Source organism: Staurois parvus, unplaced genomic scaffold, assembly GCF_062004578.1.
Source record: "Staurois parvus isolate SC_StPar_1 unplaced genomic scaffold, SC_StPar_1.0 ptg000054l, whole genome shotgun sequence".
Taxonomy (NCBI): Eukaryota; Metazoa; Chordata; class Amphibia; order Anura; family Ranidae; genus Staurois; species Staurois parvus.
The window spans coordinates 4,747,766-4,768,801 of NW_028317850.1; the positions used below are offsets into that span (position 1 = coordinate 4,747,766).

The 21,036-nt window shown below is 41.3% G+C and overlaps 1 protein-coding gene across 1 annotated transcript in view; it reads right to left on the reverse strand.

Annotated features, from left to right (window-relative positions):
* RFX7 (regulatory factor X7) overlaps positions 1-21,036 on the reverse strand; it is a 157,534-nt gene that overhangs the window by 25,128 nt on the left and 111,370 nt on the right. Inside the window, exons 3-6 of the mRNA XM_089667958.1 lie at positions 8,407-8,489; positions 3,394-3,516; positions 2,726-2,842; positions 1,043-1,127 (exon numbers count right to left, since the gene is read on the reverse strand). Coding sequence (XP_089524084.1) covers positions 1,043-1,127; positions 2,726-2,842; positions 3,394-3,516; positions 8,407-8,489 — 408 coding nt within the window. The remainder of the gene's footprint in view (positions 1-1,042; positions 1,128-2,725; positions 2,843-3,393; positions 3,517-8,406; positions 8,490-21,036) is intronic.

Sequence of the window (21,036 nt, forward strand, 5' to 3'; positions counted from 1 at the left end):
GCCAAGTTGAGATCCCAAGGAAGCACAGGGTGTGGCAATGGGGGTTAATATGAGACACACTAGGGAGAGTGAGGCTAGAGGTCTTTGAAAAAGAATAGAGAAGGCCAAGACCTGAGCTTTAAGAGTACGTAAGGCCAGTTTCTGGTCAAGATTTGATTGTAGGAAGGCAACAATGTGAGTCACAGAGTTATTTCTGGTACTGATGAGGTGGGTAAACGAGAAAATGCAGATAGGTATCATGGATGTCAACAGATGCCACATTTTGCCCTGGTCTCACAAAGAAAATTACTGATCATTCGGATTCCATTTATAATTTGGAGGAATTTGTTGAGAGATTTTAAAACCAGAATAAGATTAATTTTCAATTAGTGATTCAATTAAACAGAATCAGCAGCATGCATGTCATGACTGTTGGGTCTGTTGGATTTCTATTACTCTACTACAACTGCTAGTAAATTATTTGCCATGTAGAAATATAATTTCTACCAAAAACAGTGATTGATCAGGTTAGTGATGTCTGACTGCTATTATTTTGAACACAACTGTATATTACATCAACTATAGAAAAACCCTGACATGGTACTAAACAGAAATAATGTCTGTATTTACCTCACTTTTTTGTTTGCTATCCTACATTAATCCTATCTTTATAATCTGTAAATTGTTGAGGGCGATGAGAATGCTCTGCTATTTTTAAGTGTGAGGGGTACCAATTACCACTTGACCAAGTGGGAAAGATGTTAACACTGTTGAATATTAGACCAACAATAAATTGTTTAACATATAAGCAAATGTATACAGAATTTTCTTGATGCCCTAAGATACTCGGTACTCTCATCACTTGAAAATACCCTGTTCTCAGATGCTGGCGAAAGAAAAAAAAAAAAAATACAATAGAAAAAATAAGGATCAATGTATGAATTGGTCAAATGTCTTGTCAAATTATTCTACAATACTAAACAAGCTATTTATTTGGTACACAGAAACTATTTTTTTTTTTTTTTTTTATTGAAAAGACATGCAAAAATAAAATAAACATTACCCCATCTCCTGACTTGTTGAAATCCAGATTGGGAAGTGAAGGCATGTGCACAAATGCTTTCTTTCTCAGCCCACTGTAGCAATACGTAGCATAGTTAAGGTCTATAACAGAATACACTGAGTGCCTGACATACGCAAGAGACCTCACAAAGGAATAAAACATACAGTTTATTAACAGCTCGAATTACATTTACAGGTAAAAGAGTCTATTCTACACAAATAATTACTGCATAACTCACCTCATTGAGATCTTCACTTTTTATCTAAGGGCTAAGTAAATGAGTCTGATGCTATCGGCCCACAATTGAATAAAAAATTGGATCTGTGCCCAACATTAAAGTGCCAAGCAGTTGCACAGTTCTCCCTTCACCCAAAAACTCTTATGAGTAAGGGCTCGTTCACATCATGGTGCAGAGACATCTGTTTTTCTGCACGCATTCTGCAAGGTCAAAAATGGAATCAAGTGTTCTCTGTTCCATGTTCACACCATAAAACTGGTATCACATGCAGATTTTACTGCGAAGGAATCTGCAATATGTATAAAACTCATTGAAACGCGCATGAAAACTGATGTCTGTAAGTGAAATCTGCCAGCCAGTTCCAATCAGTTTTTAGCACGTATGGTGTGAACGAAGCCTAACTGAAAAAGTTCTGCTTGTCCAGCATGATAAGGAAAACACCAAGACACATTCGAATACAGCTTTAAATAATACACAGGTTTTCATATATTTTGCTGCAGCTTTGGGCCCAACATATGTATCCAAACCAAAAATATTATTCTTTATAATTATTTCAACAGCATTGTGGATTATGATGCAAATTACAGACAAAATGAGGTACAGGAAACCTCCCAAAGCAGGCCACAGCAATTTTGCATTGATCAAGGGCATGTTTTATATTTCTAATGTGCTACTTCAGACCACAGGAAGGTAGGAGAGATAAAAGCAAAGGAACACATTTATTTTATTTATTACAGGTACTTATATAGCGACGTCAATTTACGCAGCACTTTACATTGTACATTCACATCAGTCCCTAACCCTCAATCTAAAGTCCCTAACCCACATTCAAACATACTAGGGCCAATCTTTGACAGGATCCAATTAACCTACCTTTGGAGTGTGGGAATAAATAGGACTACCCGGAGGAAGCCCACGCAGGCACAGGGAGAACATGCAAAATCCAGGCAGGTGGTGTCATTGGGATTCGAACCAACGACCCTAGTACTGCCAGGTGGAAGTGCTAACAATTTAGCCACTGTGCTGCACCTCCTGGTCACATACAAAAGCTAAATCCATTCTTCTGAAGTAGAACTGAAAGAATCAAGTTTGACTCATATGCAAATTTAAACCCAATGTAGTAGAGCAGCACAACAGCAGGTCTGGATCTCAAGCTTGGACATAACAGTCAATGAGTTCTTTACCTCTTGAGATTCCAAGAATAAAGAACAACCAGAAATGTATTTGCCTTCAAGGTGCACAAAACCTAGAATGGTTCTGAACTTTTTTTCCCTGTAGATTGCAGTAGTTAAACAAGATCTGTCCTGACAGCATATTATTTGGCATATTGTTTTCTATGTGTTGATGAGATTTTCCATCTAAATTTAGATGCAAGTTGAATTACAACAACAGATGTTTTGTGAAGAAGCCCATGCAGATTTGGACACATTTGAAGTAAAGGATATTTTGATTTGCCTCTTGTGCCCAGGCGACGTGCCTTCATGTTCGGAAATACATTCTTCATAATCTTTCCAAAGTCAGCAGCACTTAGTGGGTGATAGCCAAGATTGTCACAATAGCTCCTAAAAGAAAAAAGCACACATATGAAATAGATATGAGCAATAAAAACAGCCTGGACAGACACTTCAGCTCCTAACATTCTACAGGCATGCATATCTACAAGCAAAAGAATGCTCTGCAGATTATTGAAGACACAGCTGAACTCTAATGTATTGTGCCGAGAAAAACAACAAGGCCTGAGTACATCCAGCAGCATCCAGATAAAGGGATAAAAATGGCCTACTGCAAATTGACCATGGGGAAAAGGGTGCACTGTAGTATCCATGGTGATTAAGAGGACATATCTCACTGCATAATGTTGAAAGTGGGTCATTCTGCACAGTATACACTAAAGGAGGGCATCCTAACAGAGAAAGCCCCTGTAAGAGGGCAAAAAGCTTATGCTGCATAGTTTTCACTAAAAGTGGTAAAGGAAGGCCGTGCTCAACATTACTAATGGAAGTACCCTGATGGGCCACTTGTGACTGAAAGAGCACAAACAAGGATCCTGCTATGCTCGCAATTAACACAACAGAAACCCCACATCAATGGAAAAACATGTCACTGCACTTACTTGTACTCATCATAGACCTCTTGCTTGGGCAGAGATGTCTCTGGGTGCTCCTCTAAGGTATTTTTAATCCAGGAGAAAGCATGAGTTTGCTGAGCTCGACTAGATGACAAAGAGCTCTGATCACTAAAGAAAAAAACAAAAACATTCATCTTACTGAAAGAAATGTCTTAAGGCTAGCACCTAGAGAGCTACTAAATAAAACGTTTATGGCAAGTCTAACAAGAGATAATAATATCTGATCAAGTGCGATAATCCACAGCCTGGTTTGGCATAGTTAACTCACTTCAGCTATTCAGATGAAAAAATATTTGCAGTGAAGCACACTAAATCACAACAAAAAAAGTAGACCTAATTCCATTCTGGCTAAACCAAGTACATGCTTATTAAAATGCTGGAATAAACCATTGAGCTTTTATTCCTGCCAAGATATTTTTCAATAACTATGCCAGTGGCATTAAAATAAAACAAAATGTTTTAAATGTGTTTCTCACATTTTACTGCAGGTGATCTGAAGGCTCTTTTACATTCATAAATAACAAGACTTCTGGAAACATAAGACAGTTTTTGGCAACTGACCACTTGGCTTAGCCAAGAAGACAGACCGGATATTCAAACATTTATAATGCACCTGGCTGCTTCAGGGTAACTCAAAACCTAAAAACTGCATTATGTATTAGAAAAAAAAAAGGGCAGAGTATAGAAGTGGACACAGACAGAGCATTAGCACTGAAAGCCAAATATTGCAGTTTCAACATGACCTGAAGCTGTGTAAGCCCTTTCTGTGTGTATGTGTGAATAATGAACACAAACAAAGATTTAAGCTACCTATAAATGGGGAAATATTTCACAGTGAATCATGGGTAATGACAACTGATTGGCCTCAAACCTGCTGGACTCAACCACATCCTTCTGTGCACTTCAGCTGCAGGATAGTGGTAAGCACATTCATGATTGAAAGTTCACTGCATCCACGACTATGGCTACTGTACACTACTTATGTTCCTGGACAGGATAGGTTAAGGCTGGCAACCTAAGCTCACCTTGCAGAGGTAAGCTTGTTAGATACAGTAGAGAGGTTCAAAGGGTGGTTTCTGAAGAACAAACAGAGCCAGGCTAAGATGCCATGATGTCACTGGAGAACACACAGGGAGAATAAGGAGAACAATACCCCGTATGGAGGCTTTCATTAAGGAGTGAGAGTCAAGCAGTCTTTTGAAAAAAGAATTACTAGGACTGGAGTCTAACCAGGAACCTGAGAAACTGACTTTCCAGATGTGATAATAGACTTTGCAAAAAATCGATTTCCTACCTTTTGAACCAGGTAGGCCCCCTGTCTGCAGAACTCTGGGCTTCAATAGCCAGGACTTCAAAACCATCAATCAAGTAGCAGGGTGGGAAACTGGTCCTTGGGACAGAAGACCGAGAAGATTTGGGAAGGCTCACAGAGTTGTGCAGCAGTCTGAGTAGGTCCAAGTAACACGTTTTCCTGGGCTAGTCAAAAGCAATGAGATTCACTGAAACATCCTCCATCCTGATCCTGCAGAGCAGGAGAAGAGGGAGTTTTAGAAGTGGAAGATGTAGATCAGGTTGAACTGTTCCCACTGAATTACCACAGCATCCATGAAGAAGGCTAGAGGACCCCCCTGCACCTGGAAACAAACTTGCTTAGTTTGTTGTTGAGCCTGGTAGTCAGAAGGACCTTTTCTGGTGCCCCCACCTGAAACAGATGTTAAAACACATCAGGGTGAAGACACTATTCTACTGTGTCCAGACTTTGACAACCAAGAAAGTCTACCTGCCAATTTTCCATGCCTGGGATGTGCAGGATGGAGGATGGACAAGGCTGGAAGATGGCATTTTGTTTAAACCAGAATCTGAGCAGGGCTTCTTTGAGTTGTGAGACTTCTGGTTCCTTGCTGACGATTGCTGTAGACCACTGCTGTAGCTCTGTCCAACTGAATTCTGTCCAGATAACCTAGCAGTTGAGAAGTCCAGCAGCGAAGGGATAACTGCATCACTAGTAGTTCCAGAATATTGCTCCTCTGACAACCGAGTACCTTGCACTGAGAGTATTTCCAGGACTCTGGCCCAGATCAACAGGCTGGAATCCATTGTTAGAATTTTCCAGACCAGAGGGAAGAAAGCTTTTTCCTAAGCCCACCAAGGCCAAGCCCAGGATTAGGGGTCAGGTGCAAGCAATGTTCCAAAGACCAAGCGTTTTGTCTCCCACAGTGAGCATGTGAAGTTGTGGTCTGGAGTGAAATTGGGCATGGAACTGCTTTTGAAAGAGGCAGCATTGCCAAAAACCTTCATGCAAAAGAATGGTTGGCTGGCTCCTGGAACGTAACACCTGAACAAGGGAGCAGGGAGTTTGAAGCTTTGCTCGAGGAAGGCAGACCCCGAAAGAGACATATCCATAAGAAAGCCAAGATACTTTGAGGACTGAGTCAATACCAGTGCTGACTTTAGGAGGCTTGGAAAAAAAAGAAAACCTCTACAGAGTTTGAACAGTTTTTTGGACACTGATCAATAGACTCCCTCAGTACGAGGTTGCACAGGTATCCCACTATGGACATGCCCAAAGAGCAGGGCAATGCACTCTGGTGAAGACCAAAGGTGCAGTGGATAGAAAAAAAAAGGAAGAGCAACCTGCTGGTAATGTTGGGTGCCCACTACAAAACACAGGAAATGTTGATACAATGGAAAGATGAGGACATGCAAGTAGTCTTCTTTGATATCAACAGAGGTCAGAAAGTAATCTGGGAGGAGGGAAGCAATGGCTGATCTTAGAGATTATGTACAGCATTTCTTGTTTGTGCCCAAAGATGTTCAGAACTTTAGGATCCAGTAAGAAGTGAATGCACCCTTTCACTTTAGGAACTGTGAAAAGATTTGAGTAGAAATCTTTCCTCTTCGGGAACAATGGCTATGACCCCTTGACAGAGGAGCTATGCCACTTCTTTCTCACAGCGGGGTCTAGGTACAGCCTTCCTGGCTATGCTGAGAATCCAGAAAGCGGCAACATGTGACCTTTCTGGCACTGCAGCACCAATAAAAGCTTGCTAGAACAAAAATGATCTTAATAAAAAGAATGGAATGGAAATAAACCTAAGAGGAGAGAATACATCTGCTGTCTTAGGACACTAGCAAAAACCATGAGCATAATATGATAGGGAGAGGTCATACTGGGATGTCTTACAGCTTTGTTTGCCAGTGTCCAATCTCCTGAAGGCAGTAGAATAACCCAATGTACCGTACCATACCATTACTTCACCCTGTGTTCCTTAATGTACGATTAAAAAACCATTTGCATACTAAGTGGAAAATATTATTACCATTCTTTGTCTGATATTAATGTCTGTGACCTTGATAGGGAGATTTCCTCTCACCTCACATACCATTATAGTGGACACCTGCAGTTGTGGGTGCTGCTGACTACCATATAGTGACCAATGTCTTGGAATTGGAATTAAGAGGCCATCGCCATACAAGGAAACAAACAGCAATGTAAAAACTGACAGAGGTGTTAACCAATAATTTACAAAAAGGATAGCTATCCCTGAGGAAGTAACATGATTCGTGACACAATGCCTCGGACGGAAGGGACATACTGGAAAACAGCAAATGGCTGTGAGCGTGATCAGTGTGTTCTGGTCGGGGAAGTGCCCCAGCCAGAACACAAAGGCACAGTGGGAGAGATTGCCGCACTAACATCACTTAGTAAGTACAGTGATCTCTTCATTTTATTTTTCCCTTCAGCCTGCTGGGCTGAGTGAAAAAAAAAAACCTTAATGTGTGTACTAAGCTTTAAACTAGGTTAACACCTTTATGGTGCATTAACTTGTGTTGCCTTAGGGCAACTGATTCATTTGAATGGGCTGCCTAATACACCATACTGAACAAAAAAGGGAATGTACTTGTTTATTTTAAATGCAGGTAGTGATTACCTGCCTTGTGGTGTGCTGCCTTGTGGTGTGGCAAAGATTAAGAATGAATGGCACTATGGCATCCCAACAAGCAACACGGGTGTTTTTGCCTACCCAAAACCAGCATTATCTCACAGAGGCAAAAGCTAGCTAGTGATATGCTGGCTGAGAAGTCTTAGGTACTCATAGACATAAAAATATTGTTGTCCTGGCTGTTCTTCTCAATCTCAATCTGGAACTGAGCTACAAACATCAGATGTCTATGGTTATCTTTAGGTTGTCCAAAATTTCTGGGAGCAAGAGTGACTCATTTGTGCTGGATTAACTGTTCAGAACATAGATGTGAAATTTCAAACCATCTATCCAAATTACCTGTAGTTTATAGCTCCAGGGATGTGAAAGTGAACCAACAAGCAGCACAGACACACACAGAGTCTTTTATATGCTGATCTTCCAATGTCTACTTGACTTATAGACAAAAGATAGCACTGCTGAAGTCTATTCTATAAAAGATGCTTACTGTGAATAAACTTACTAAGGTAGGTTCACATATGTGCGGGTGGTACCGCTGCGGATCTGCAAAAAAAATCTGTGGAGGCGCACCACCCACAGAGGGAATGCAGACCCGCGGTCTGGTGCCATTAATTCTAATGGCACGCCACCTGCACTGGAAATCGCAACCGTACTGGGAACTGAGGTTCCCGTGCTGGCTGCGTTTTCAGAAGAAGTGCAGGGACTTCTTCCCTGCATGTCCCGAGGCACGGGAGTCCATTAAAATGAATGGGCTCTTGTGCCCACACAAAACGCAGACCATAGGAACCCGGATACGTGAACAAGGGGTAAAAGATGAGTGTTCAACTTAAACTTGATATTTTCTCAGACTACTGTGTTAAGTCTACGAACAGCCTTTTATTTGCCTTTGCCACAGTGCTTTTCCTTCTGCAAGCTAGGATGACAGAAGCATGAGCAAAGAAAAATAGCATATTTTGAAAGTTCTCTGCCAAACATCTGGAACCAAAAAGAACATATCAGAAACAGCGTGAGATGGGATTACACATTATAATCAAAATACTAAACAGACCCACACCTTTTCTCTGAATTGCTAGGACCAGAAGGCAGTTGGAGGTAGAGGTAGAGTTTCTCAAGATCTGTAAACTTGTCAACTTCTTGCTAAACAGAAAAAAAAAATACAAACAGTAAGTTCAAGCAGGACAGTACAGATGCTTTCTGGCAAATGAAAAAGCACACTGCTCATCTTTATAACACAGTACTTGGATATCCACTGAATTAAATCATTGATTGAAATAAAGGAAAAGTCCAGCCATTCTGATATGCCATCTTCCTGTTCACATAGATTGTTTGAATCGGCCACTGGCTTCTTAGATCACTAGTAGAACTATCGACAAAACTTTTTTTTTTTAATAGAGTAAGGGAGGGTTATAATCCGTCAGTTTTTTTTGTTTTTTTGACATCTGTGTCCTATTGGAATATATACCTTCACGTCCTGACCCACAGCTATAACTTGGATTACGAGGGAATCCCTAGGGCCCCCAAGTTGACCAGCAATAGAAAAGTGATGGCAAAGTGATGGCCCATCGAGTCTGCCTGTTTTTCTTTTTGGTGTGTGGGTGTGATTTTTAAATGAACATTTGTATGCAATTTCTCAGTATGTTTGATGACTTGAAAAATGTCGTTTGAAAGTACCTCAAGAAACATTTGCTTTAACTTTCGATTTTGGAGTGAATGGACTTTCACAAACCTGCTTTGAATTCTTAACTGAGGTTAAAAAAAAAAAGTAAATTTGACCCCGCTAATGATTAGAAAATTCAATAAAACCTCTTAAAACAAACATTTTCAAATCAAATTCTACCAGTGTATGGCCATATTTTAGATGGCCTTCTCACAGATTTCTGGACTCCTGCCCCTAAACCTACCCAACAGAAAATATAGAAACCAACAGAAAAAGTGATAAGGAATTCAGGTGCAGTGATCTTGTAGCTAGGCATCTTAGATATTAAAGAAAATGTAAACCCTACATTTCATATTCCTGATATGTGCCTGCTGTACCATGTACTTGTATGAAAAAGTATCCGGTTCTCTTTGTATTGCTTGCTTTGTGTGAATTCCCTGGTGTTCCTGCCAGTCCATCTGCATTCCTATTAAAAACTGACCACACTAGACAGCAGAGCACAGCACGGTCAGTTCTCAAGCTGCGCTGGGAACTCAAGCGTGCTCTCCTCCGGCGATCAGACTTCTGCAAACACACGCCCCTGCACAGTCTATCACTGGGAACCTCAGTATTCTGCTGTTTCTCCTACCCCACCTCTCTGAGCTGCTGAAAACAGAAGCTTTGTGATAACTTATAAAAAAAAATTTAAATAATTTAAAAAAAAAAAAAAAAGGATAACTTACAAGAAAAAAAAAAAAAGAAAAAAAGTTTATATAACTTTTCTTTTATATCTATACACGTTTTGCCTTTCATTTCTATTTTAAACTGAATGTGTTGTTTTACAAGGTAAGGGTTCACATACACTTTAAAGGAGGAGGTGGAGGTGCAAATGCCCCAGCAGCCACAGATAACCTATATAAATTTTAAAATACTTAGTAAAAAACAAAATTACAGCTAGGCAAATTTTAGTGCTATGTAGATAAAAAAGGTGTGAAAGCAAGAGCAAAATGTCTAGTAACTATATATGGGGACTGTCTACTGATATGTCTGTGACACAAAATTAACTGGCAGCAAATTTTCTACAGACGCAAATGGCATCTGGCGAGCAGGCAGGCTGCTTGTTCTACAACATATTTTCATTCTTTTTAAAGCAACTCAATATTTTCCCTTACTAACTTGCCTTTAACAATTGCTAGCTATCTGCTAACAGATTTATTATTCTGCTGGCTGTTTATGAATTTGGCAAGACCACATAAAAAGTTGTCCAAATCCAGTGAAAGAGTTATTGAAATAAAACAAAAGCATGTTTCGTCCCATGCAGGCTACATTTTCCTGATAGGAATATTTTACAGTATTTTCATATTTGCAGAAAACAACATATTGGCATTTTCTTAATTGGTTTGCATTTATACAAAAGCCAACAGAATGGTTCTTCAGTTTACACTAAGCACAGTCAATAAGGGTCTCCTTGTACTCCACAACTTATTTCAGGAATAATTTGAAAACGCTTTAAAGCTGATCTCCAGCTTTTCTGTCGCTTTAAATAGTATGTTTTCACCAATATGGTCCAAGCAAACTATTTCCTTAACTAAGTGCTGCACTGGTTTTAAGTGCTGTATGTACTGTATGAAGCTTCAGATACATGCAATACACAGAGCTGAGTTCCGACTATGAGACAGAGAGTTCTCAGCCAGCTGTTCAGGGGCAGCTTTGAATGAACATTAAGCTTCCTCTGATTGGCTGAAGTGGAGAGGAGGGCTGATGACATTACAATCTCTGACTCGGCCAATCAGAGGAAGCTTTATATTAATTTAAAATTTAGCCAAGGTTTCCTCCAGCTGTACCAAATCATTTATTAGACTTGATATAAACAAGACAATCCAATGGCCCATGTGGTATTCTGGGTCAATTACTGGCCCCACTAGGAGGTGATAAACACTTCAAAAGCTGCAAGGGGCCATATCTGCCAGACAAGATGCACAGGTATTCCATACATCCGTGTGAGGGCAGACCTATTCATGTCTATTGAGATGCTGCAGCTGCATGGACACAGCCACTGCTATCAATACGACATCCATGTGGGTGTGGGTGTGGGTGTGTGTGTCCGGATGCAGACAGTGTCTGTTCAGGAACAAGCACCTGCATACCCACAGATGGCAAACTGGTAGCAGCGGTTGTGTATTTGCAGCTGCTGTGTCCCACTGGACATGAATGCCATCAATACATTTCAATGGGACTGCCTGCATTAGGTTGTGCAGAGCAGCTGTGCATCCCCATGCGGGTAAACAAGGCCCTGCACAAGTGTATGGTATTGTATGCTCTGTGTGAACAAGGTCCTAACTGCTCAGACCAACATGCATCTTGCATAAAGTGGTTCTAAAGGCAGAAGTTTTTTTTTCACCTTATTGCATTCTCTGTGTTAACGTAAAAAAAATTTCTGCATGCACCCCTTTACACTTCCATGAGCCCAATCTAGATTGAGCGCTGTGCACAAAAGAAGAAGCACTCTCAGCTTTTTCCCCCCTCATTGGTTAAGACACAGCAGCCATTGGCTCCTACTGCTGTCAAGTCACATCCAGTGAGGAGGAAGAGGAGGGCAGGGCCAAGAGGCTTGCTATGGGGGCACTGAGAGAAGGGAAGAAGCCAGGAGCACCATTGGAGGACTCGAGAAGAGGAGGAGCTACAGGCATCATCCTGGTAGCGTTTTCTTAAGCTGGAGGTTGGCTTTCATGTAAAAGCAATCCTAGCGGCTAATTAGCTGCTGGATTGTTTTTACAAGCAGCGGGAAGGGATGTCCCCCCGCCCTACCACCACCTTCCTTGGGTTCTATTGTCCCACAGGGGAATTTGAGAATGCAGCCAGCAGTTCCCCTGGCTGACCACAGAGTAATTGGAGAGCAAATTGGCTCCAATCAGCTCTATGGTCTAAGAGACCAGAAACTATGAGCATTTCATCATTTCCAGTTCGCCGGATATTAACAGCGCCATTTTTAAATTGGAAAAGCATATGATCACACCGATCTTGGTGTGATAAGATGCTTTAAGGGCACAGGAGAGATCTAGAGTCTAATAGACCCCAGATTTCTCAGAAAAGAGTAGCTGTCTTTGCCTATTGCTATTACAGGGGATATACATTCCCTGTGATAATATAAAAAGTGGTTAAAAACAAACACCCCACCCTCTTCCCGCAAGCTGCGGTCGCGTATTGGTATGTAAACAGAGATTGCACCATGCATGTGAGGTATTACCGTGAACATCAGATTGAGGGCAGTAATTCTAGCACTAAACCTCCTGTGTAAACATAAAGTGGTGACCTGTAAAGACTTTTGTCTCGAAATTAAGAAATGTACATAGTTTGTCGCCGTTGCACAGACATATGTACGTAGTTTGTCGTCGTTGCACAGACATGCACAATTTTAAAGAAAATCATGTTTGGCATCTATTTACTTGGCGTAACATCATCTTTTGTACTTGATCAAACAATTGGGTAATATATTGTGTTTTTGTACATTAAGATTCAAAAAAGTGTATTTTTTCCCATAAAATTAGCGTTTGAAATACCATCGTGTAAATACTGTGTGACATAAAAAATTGCAACACCCACCATTTTATTCTCTACGGCAATTGCCTAAAAATATAAAATGTTTGGGGGTTCAAAGTAATTTTCTAGCAAAAAAAAATTGTTTTTCATGTGAACAAAAAGTGTCAGAAAAGACTTTGTCTTCAAGTGGTTAGAAGAGTGGGTGATGTGTGTCATAAGCTTCTAATGTTGGTCCTGAAATGCCAGGAAATGTCACACACCCCAAATGACCCCTTTTTGGAAAATAGACACTCCAACATATCTGCTAAGAGGCATCTCATTTGTTGCCACAAGTTTTTGGAAAATGAACAAAAATATATTTTCTCTTTTCTTTTACAAAACCCTGTGACAAAAATGATATCTGAAAAATACTCACCATGCCTCGTATCAAATTCCTTGGGGTGTCTACTTTTTTGGTAAAAAAAAAAAATTCCAATACGTGTATTAATTGGATATTTTTCATAACCAAAATTAGAAAAAAAATTTTTTTTTTCTAAATTTTTGTTCTTTAGTTTATATCACAAAAAAAAATCCAGTAGTGATCAAATATCACCAAAAGAAAGCTCTATTTGTGTGAAAAAAGGACAAATGTTATTAGGGGACAGCCTTGCATGACCGTTCAATCACCAGTTGAAATAGCACAGTGCTGAATAGAAAAAAATAGCTTGGTCAGGAAGGGGGGTAAATCTCCGGAGAGCAAGTGGATAAACTATATATATGATGGCAGAATAGAAACAAATGTATATGAGGCTGGTATAAAAGTCATTCACATGAAAATATCAAAGTAAACAGCCTCTGCCATTGTTTATTCACTTTCCATGTCTGTGGAAATGTTGTCATGACAACCACTTATTGTAAAATTAGACACACAGCTTTAAAAAAAAAAAAAGAAACATTTGTGCATGGTTTCACCAGAGCTGAACATGAACCTAAACACTAAAGCTGAGATGAATACATTTTCAAAAAGATTTCTGTTATTATTACTCTATATTTTTGTGTTTTTAACAGATAACATAACAATAACAAGTTCAATGTCCGTTTTCCCTATATGCAAGTGGGCACCCTTCTAAAAAATGTATAATTCACCCTGGCGAGTAATCATAGCAGGGATGCTTGATTCCTATCACCCGACGCCCGGGACGTGTAGTTTCAGGTGCCGGGCAGGTAGTTTTTTTCCTCCTTTAGCCCTGCTGCAGGCAAGCAGCAGGGCTCACCTGTCAGGTGAAGCAATCAGCGGCAACGCTGCTGCCAACTGCTTTCACACAGTGCCAGCCTCTCCACGCCCTGCACCCCAGGCGTGAGGCTTCCCAGGCTCCGCTTGCCGTCAGCTAGAGAGGAGGGGGAAGAGCGGACAAGTCCACTCCCCTCCCCTTCTTGTGCTGACCCAGATGTGACGTTACGATGTCACTTCCAGGTCCCCGTTGAGAGATTAATGCAATCCCCAGGAATTAATGTAATATGGTGCAGATGTGCACCACATTACATTCAGTGGAGCAGAGGGGAGACATGCAGGGTCTTTTAGACCTTGGATGTTTTAAAGAGGATGTATCATTGTCAAAGTCTACAATCAAGAGAAGACTTCACGAGAACAAATACAGAGGATTCACCACAAGGTGCAAACCATTCATAAGCCTGAACAATAGAAAAGCCAAATTAGACTTTTCCAAAAAACATCTAAAAAAGCCAGATCAGTTCTGGAAAAGCATTCTTTGGACGGACGAAACTAAGATTAATCTGTACCAGAATGACAGGAAAAAAAAGTGTGAAGAAGGCTTGGAACAGCTCATGATCCAAAGCACACAACTTCACCTGTAAAACATGGTGGAGGCAGTATGATAGCATGGGCATGCATGGCTTCCAGTGGCATTGGGTCATTGGTGTTTATTGATATGACAGAAGACAGAAGCAGCCTGATGAATTCTGTAGTGTTTAGAGATAAACTGCCAGCCCAGATTCAGCCAAATGCAGCAAAGTTGATAGGACGGCGCTTCACAGTACAAATGGACAATGATCCAAAACACACTGCAAAAGCAACCCAGGAGCTTTTGAAGGAAAAGAAGTGGAATATTCTGCAATGGCTGAATCAATCACTTGATTTCAACTCAATTGAGCATGCATTTCACTTGCTGAAGGCAAAATTAAAGGCAGAAAGACCCACAAACAAAGAACAACTGAAGACAGCAGCAGTTAGAGCCTGGCAAAGCATCAGAAAGGAGGAAACCCGGTCTTTGGTAATGTCCATGGGCTCCAAACTTCAGGCAGTCATTGCCAGTAAAGGATTCTCAAAAAAATATTAAAAAAGAACATTTTATTTAGGATTATATTCATTTCTCCAATTACATTTGAGCCCCTGAAAATGGAGGGACTTCATATAAAAATGGTTGCAGTTCCTAAAATCTGTACTTGATATTTATGTTCAACCCCTTGAATTAAAGATGAAAGTCTTCAAATTAATTTGGATTGTTTCTTTTTAATTTACTCTGGTGGTATACAGAGCCAAACGTATATATGGACCGAACTGTGTAATTATATATATATTATATATTATACATTCACACGAATCCCTAACCACCTAGGAGTGTACAATCTAAAGTCCCTAACTCACATTCCTACATACAAACCAGGAAACCAACGCAGGCACAGGAAGAATATGCAAACTCCGTGCAGGTAGTGCCGTGGCTGGGATTCAAACGGATGACCCTAGTGTTGCCAGGCGGAAGAGCTAACCATTTAGCCACTGTGCTGAATTCTGTTCCATGTCTTCTGATCATTCCCAAAAATTGAACATTTTTGGACAGCAGTAGTACTTTATGCTACTACACAACTAATTAAGTATCTGCCCCTAACATTTCAGAAATCAACATTTTAAGAGGCTGCAACAGGGGCAGACTGACAACACATGGGGCCCCCGGGCAATTGGGGATCAATGGGCCCGTGTCCATGCCCACATTCAAAACACAACCAAAAAAGCCTATAAAAGGTACCAGGGGAATTTTATGGGGCCCCCTACTGACCCCAGGCCCTCGGCCAGTGCCCGAGTGTTCGAATGGTCAGTCCGCCCCTGGGCTGCAAACAACTATTCAACATCATATCTCTTGGGGCAAGTAAAACATTCTGCTCAAATTTATCTAATACGATGAGTGCATGCTGTCACAATACCAGATGGAACAGGATATGTAGTGACTGACATCCAGTGATAGTAACCAGGATAATCCAGAGTACTAGATATATTTGCAGACCAATCTATCTTTTACGACCTCAATACAAAGGCAAATCTTACATTTAAGGGCCCATTCACACTAGGAACTGCAGCTGAATCACACAGGAACGCTGTGTGTTCCTGTGTGATTCACATGCACTTCTGTGCAGTGTGATTTTAGCCCATTCACTTTGAATGGACTGAAATCACACTGCACTAAAAAGTAGTGCAAGCGCTACCTTTGGAACTGCACAGCAACAGTATCACATGCTACTTTTGCACTATGCATTCCAGTGCGGGCAAACGCACTGCTTTTGCGACCTGCATTTTGGATGTCCTTAACTTTTTAGTGACACCCACTGCAGATTGCAAGAGCAGTGTGACTGGAATCTGGTGTGGGAGACTGGCATTGGAAATGGGCCTCCTGCACCACGTTCTAGTGAACAGGCTCTGTAGGATAACTAAACTCAAGAACAAAAATGTACTGTATTGCATGTTATTAGTCCTTAAAAGTGGAACTATACTCACCTTGGATCCAGCGATGTGGAGTCCCAAATCTACCCCCGCTTGGCCGCTGACATCTTTGGATGGCTGGCTTCCGGGTCTCAATCACTGGCTGGGTGGGGATGATGTCACTCCTGTGCATGTGGAGGGGCTCAGTCAGATTAGATATTGCCGATTTTATACAGTGAGCTACACATACACAGCTCCCTGGAAAAAGGCGGACAGGCTGATAAGCTACTTTAGTGCAGAAGAGACAAAGTATATATCTTCTGCAATAAAGTTCCTGCCTTCTCATCCTTTTTTTTTGTTTACCTAAAGTTCAACTTTAAGCAGGCCATATACTGATCAAAACTCAGTCAGTTCAGCAGGGACCAGCTGAATTCCTATCAGTGTGTGGCTTTTCACGCTGGGCAGAAGTCATTGGAGTGCCCATTCACACATATGCGGATTGGATGCAGTTTGAACCGCATCCAATCCACACGACATGTGAAATAACATTGCTTCCTATGGTGCCTGTTCACATACAGTAAATATAAAAGTCTACACACCCCTGTTAAAATGTCAGTTTCTGTGATGTAAAAAAATGAGACAGATAAATAATTTCAGAAATTTTTCCACCTTTAATGTGACCTATAAACTGTCCAACTCAATTGAAAAAATAACTGAAATCTTTTTTTTGGGGGGGAGGGGGAAGTAAGCATAAAAAACGAAAATAATGTGGTTGCATAAGTGTGCGCACCCCCCTATAACTGGGGATGTAGCTGTGTTCAAAATTAAGCAATCACATTCAAAATCATGTTACATAGGAGTCAGTACACACCTGCCATCATTTAAAGTGCCTCTGATTAACCCCAAATAAAGTTCAGCTGTTCTAGTAGGTCTTGCCTGACATTTTCTTAGTTGCATCCTACAGCAAAAGCCATGGTCCACAGAGAACTTCCAAAGCATCAGAGGGATCTTATTGTTAAAAGGTATCACTTAGAAGGGTACAAAAGAATTTCCAAGGCATTAGATATATCATGGAACACAGTGAAGACAGTCATCATCAAATGGAGAAAATAAGGCGCAACAGTGACATTACCAAGAACTAGAAAAATTCCAAAACTGATGAAAAGACGAGAAGAAAACTGGTCTGGGAGGCTGCCAAGAGGCCTACAGCAACATTAAGGAGCCGCAGGAATATCTGGCAAGCACTAGCTGTGTGGTACATGTGACAACAATTTCCTGTATTCTTCATATGTCTGGGCTATGGGGTAGAGTGGCAAGACAGAGGCCCTTTCTTATGAAGAAAAACATCCAAGCCTGGCTAAATTTTGCAAAAACACATCTGAAGTCTCCTAAAAGCATGTGGGAAAATGTGTTCTGGTCTGATGAAACCAAGGTTGACCGTTTTGGCCATAATTCCAAAAGATATTTTTGGTGCAAAAACAACACTGCACATCACCAAAAGAACACCTTACCCACAGTGAAGCATGGTGTTGGCAGCATCATGCTTTGGGGCTGTTTTTCTTCAGCTGGAACCTTAGCCAAGGTAGAGGGAATTATGGACAGTTCCAAAGAACAGTCAAAATTGGCACAAAGCCTTCAGGGTTCTGATAGAAAGCTAAACATGAAGAGGAACTTCATCTTTCAGCATGACAACGACCCAAAGCATACATCCAAATCAGCAAAGGAATGGCTTCACCAGAAGATTAAAGTTTTGGAATTGCCCAACCAGAGCCTACACAAGAATCAGATCAAAAATCTGTGGGGTGATATGAAGAGGGCTGTATACAGGAGATGCCCTCGCAATCTGACAGATTTGAAGTGTTTTTGCAAGGAAGAGTGGGCAAATATTGCCAAGTCAAGAGGTGCCTTGCTAATAGAAACATACCCAAATAGACTGAGTGCTGTTATAATATCAAAAGGTGCGTCAACAAAGTATTAGTTTAAGGGTGTGCACACTTATGCAACCAAATTATTTTAGTTTTTTATTTTTACTTCCCTCCACCTAAAAGATTTCAGTTTGTTGTTCAGTTTATAGGTTACATTAAAGGTGAAAAAAGTTCTGAAATAATTTATCTTTGTCTCATTTTTTTGACATCACAGAAACCTGACATTTAACAGGGGTGTGTAGACATTTTATATCTGACAGTCAACTATTCACTGGTTGTAAGGGCACTGGCGGCCTCCTGCTTAGAAAAACGAAGCAGCAGTTAGCTTTAGAAGAGTTTAGGAGAATTCAGTGTTCTTTTCTGCTGGCAAACTACTCCCAAAAATGCAAAAAAGGGTTTTTTTCTTCTCCTAAATGTTGAAGCTTCAAAAACACGTCTAGACTACAATAGTGTGCATAGACACATAGAATAACACTATTTGCTTCTAGGGACAGGAAAAAAAATGTTCATAAGCAGCTGCTAGGAGCTTGTTTTTAAGCTAGTGTGCATGGAGCCTTAATGGAAGCATTTTATTTTCTTGGCTGCAATTTTTCATTTTACATTTTAAGGTTATCTACTTGCGCCCTAAAGCTAGCAAACCACTGACCAAAATTCAGCAGGTTCAGCAGAGACAAATTTCAATCAGAGTGTGACTATCCCTGTTCAACAAGTCAACCACTGGATTGATTTCTGTCGAGGGACATGCTAGAAAACATTTGTTGATCAGTAGCTGCAGCCACTGATCAATATATGCTGACAGCAGCAGGTCCTCCAGGCTGAATGAGAAAAACTGTCTATGGCCAGCTCAACAGTTACAGAAAATGGATTGTTTTTAGTCCAGTCAGATCTAATCTATAGAACAAAAGAACTGATAAGAGCAGGTACTGTGCAGTATTACTGAGCAGAAAGCTACTGGACCAAATATGTAGGAGATTCTAGGCAATGTAAAATATTTTCATTTGACTTTCTAGACAGGATGATTTTGGAAATGATCATATTGAACATTAATGACATTCAGAAGACTGAGGTGCTCCTGATGGTTAACTGCATGAAACCTTATGGTGCAGTTTTGACACACATTTAAATACCACTGCAGTGTCCCAGAGTAAGGCTCACATTGCTGAAGCTGATGACTTATGAGAATGATCTTTTAACTAATTTACAACTGGGGGCGTGGCCTGACTCATGGCACAGTGAGATCTCCAGGCTCCTGCCCGCCCGGGCTTTCTAACGGCTACTACAGGGCTTTACGGCTTGGCTACAGACCCCGCAGATGAGCAGGACTGGCAACAGGAAAAGTAGGAAGGGCCACGGTTCAGCTCCCATAAATGACTTTTTCACCCACTCGGCCTCTGCCTCACACGCTCATCCAAGATGGCGCCGGCTCCTCCGTCTCCCTCACAAGCTGCCTCGGCCCTGCAAGTGGGCTCCCCATGCCGCACTCCTTCCTCTCCTGGTTCGGACAGGCTCTCCCCTCCTTCCAGAAGCGCTTCACAAGCTTCTCTGTGTTCCAGGGATGGCTGGGATATAGAGTCCTACTTGAAATCTTTACCCACTAAATGGGACTTTGAATCTCTCATCACTAGGCTTGAACACACAACCAAGAGATAGCAAGAGATGTGGGCTCCAGATTGGAAGATCTAGAACAAGTCATGGAGGAATACGCTAGAGCCCTGAACAACCATGAAGCAGCTTTGAACGATCATACAGTCATTATTCATAATCTGATTTATCAACAAGACGATATGGAAAATCGTAACCGACACAATAACATTAGGATACACGGGATCCCGGAAACCATTGACTCTAAAGCTTTACAATCAGTTGCTTTAGCAATCTTTAATCAACTGCTTCAAAAACCTAGGGACTCTCCTTTGGAACTCGATCGTGTTCACAGGGCCTCAGGTCCTAAGAATCCTGATGCAGCCTTCCCAAGGGACATCATATGTCGAGTTCATTTTTACAAAACGAAAGCTGAGATCCTACAAGCGGCACATACTCAAGATCAGATTCTTTTCAATAACACATCGGTCCTGCTGCTTCCCGATCTATCTCACCAAACCCTGGCTATGCATAAAGATCTTAAAGAGATCACTTCGGCTCTTCAATCCAAGAATATCAAGTACTCCTGAGGTTTCCCCATCCAACTATGGGCGTCCCACAAGAGCAAATCTGCAGTGTTCCGCACTCTGGGCGAGCCACCTAAGTTCTTAGGGTCCATGGATCTCTCGTCCATTAGCCTCCCGGATTGGCCTTTGAAATCACTGACTCCTGGTCTGCCTATCATACATCCTGATCGTCTGTGGCAACATCAGCCAAAGTAAAAACGTCCTCGTTCCATTCCTTGGAGACCTCCGGATGACTGAAGTGACCACCTCTCCTCACCTACCTTCGGGAGCCGAAGGCTGTCATGCCCTATGTCGGGTCGTTAATTGCACAGCCCTGTTGTACCCTCCCATTTGATCTGTGAGGCATCTACCCTGTTTTCCCTCTCTTTCTTCCTTATGCTTTTCCCCTTCCCTCCTCCGCCTCTTCCACCCCCACTCCACTCCCTCCTCACCCCCCTTTCCCCTCTACTCACAGCCATGCTTCATGTTATGAATCGTTCATATTTTGCCTGGGTTGGGTGGGCCACAGTATGTGCCACCCTTTATCCCCACTAGGCCTACAAGTGTTTTATTTCTTGTACTGTCATTTTATGGTGATTGCATAAGTTGCTGTTTTTGTCTTACAGTTTGGACTTCCATTACAGTGTGGTTCACCCTGTAATCGCACCCTCTTAGCACTCTGTGCTTGCCTTTGGTATCTAATATGTTGTTAGGTTATGTTGTAGTTACCCCAACCCTTCTGGGT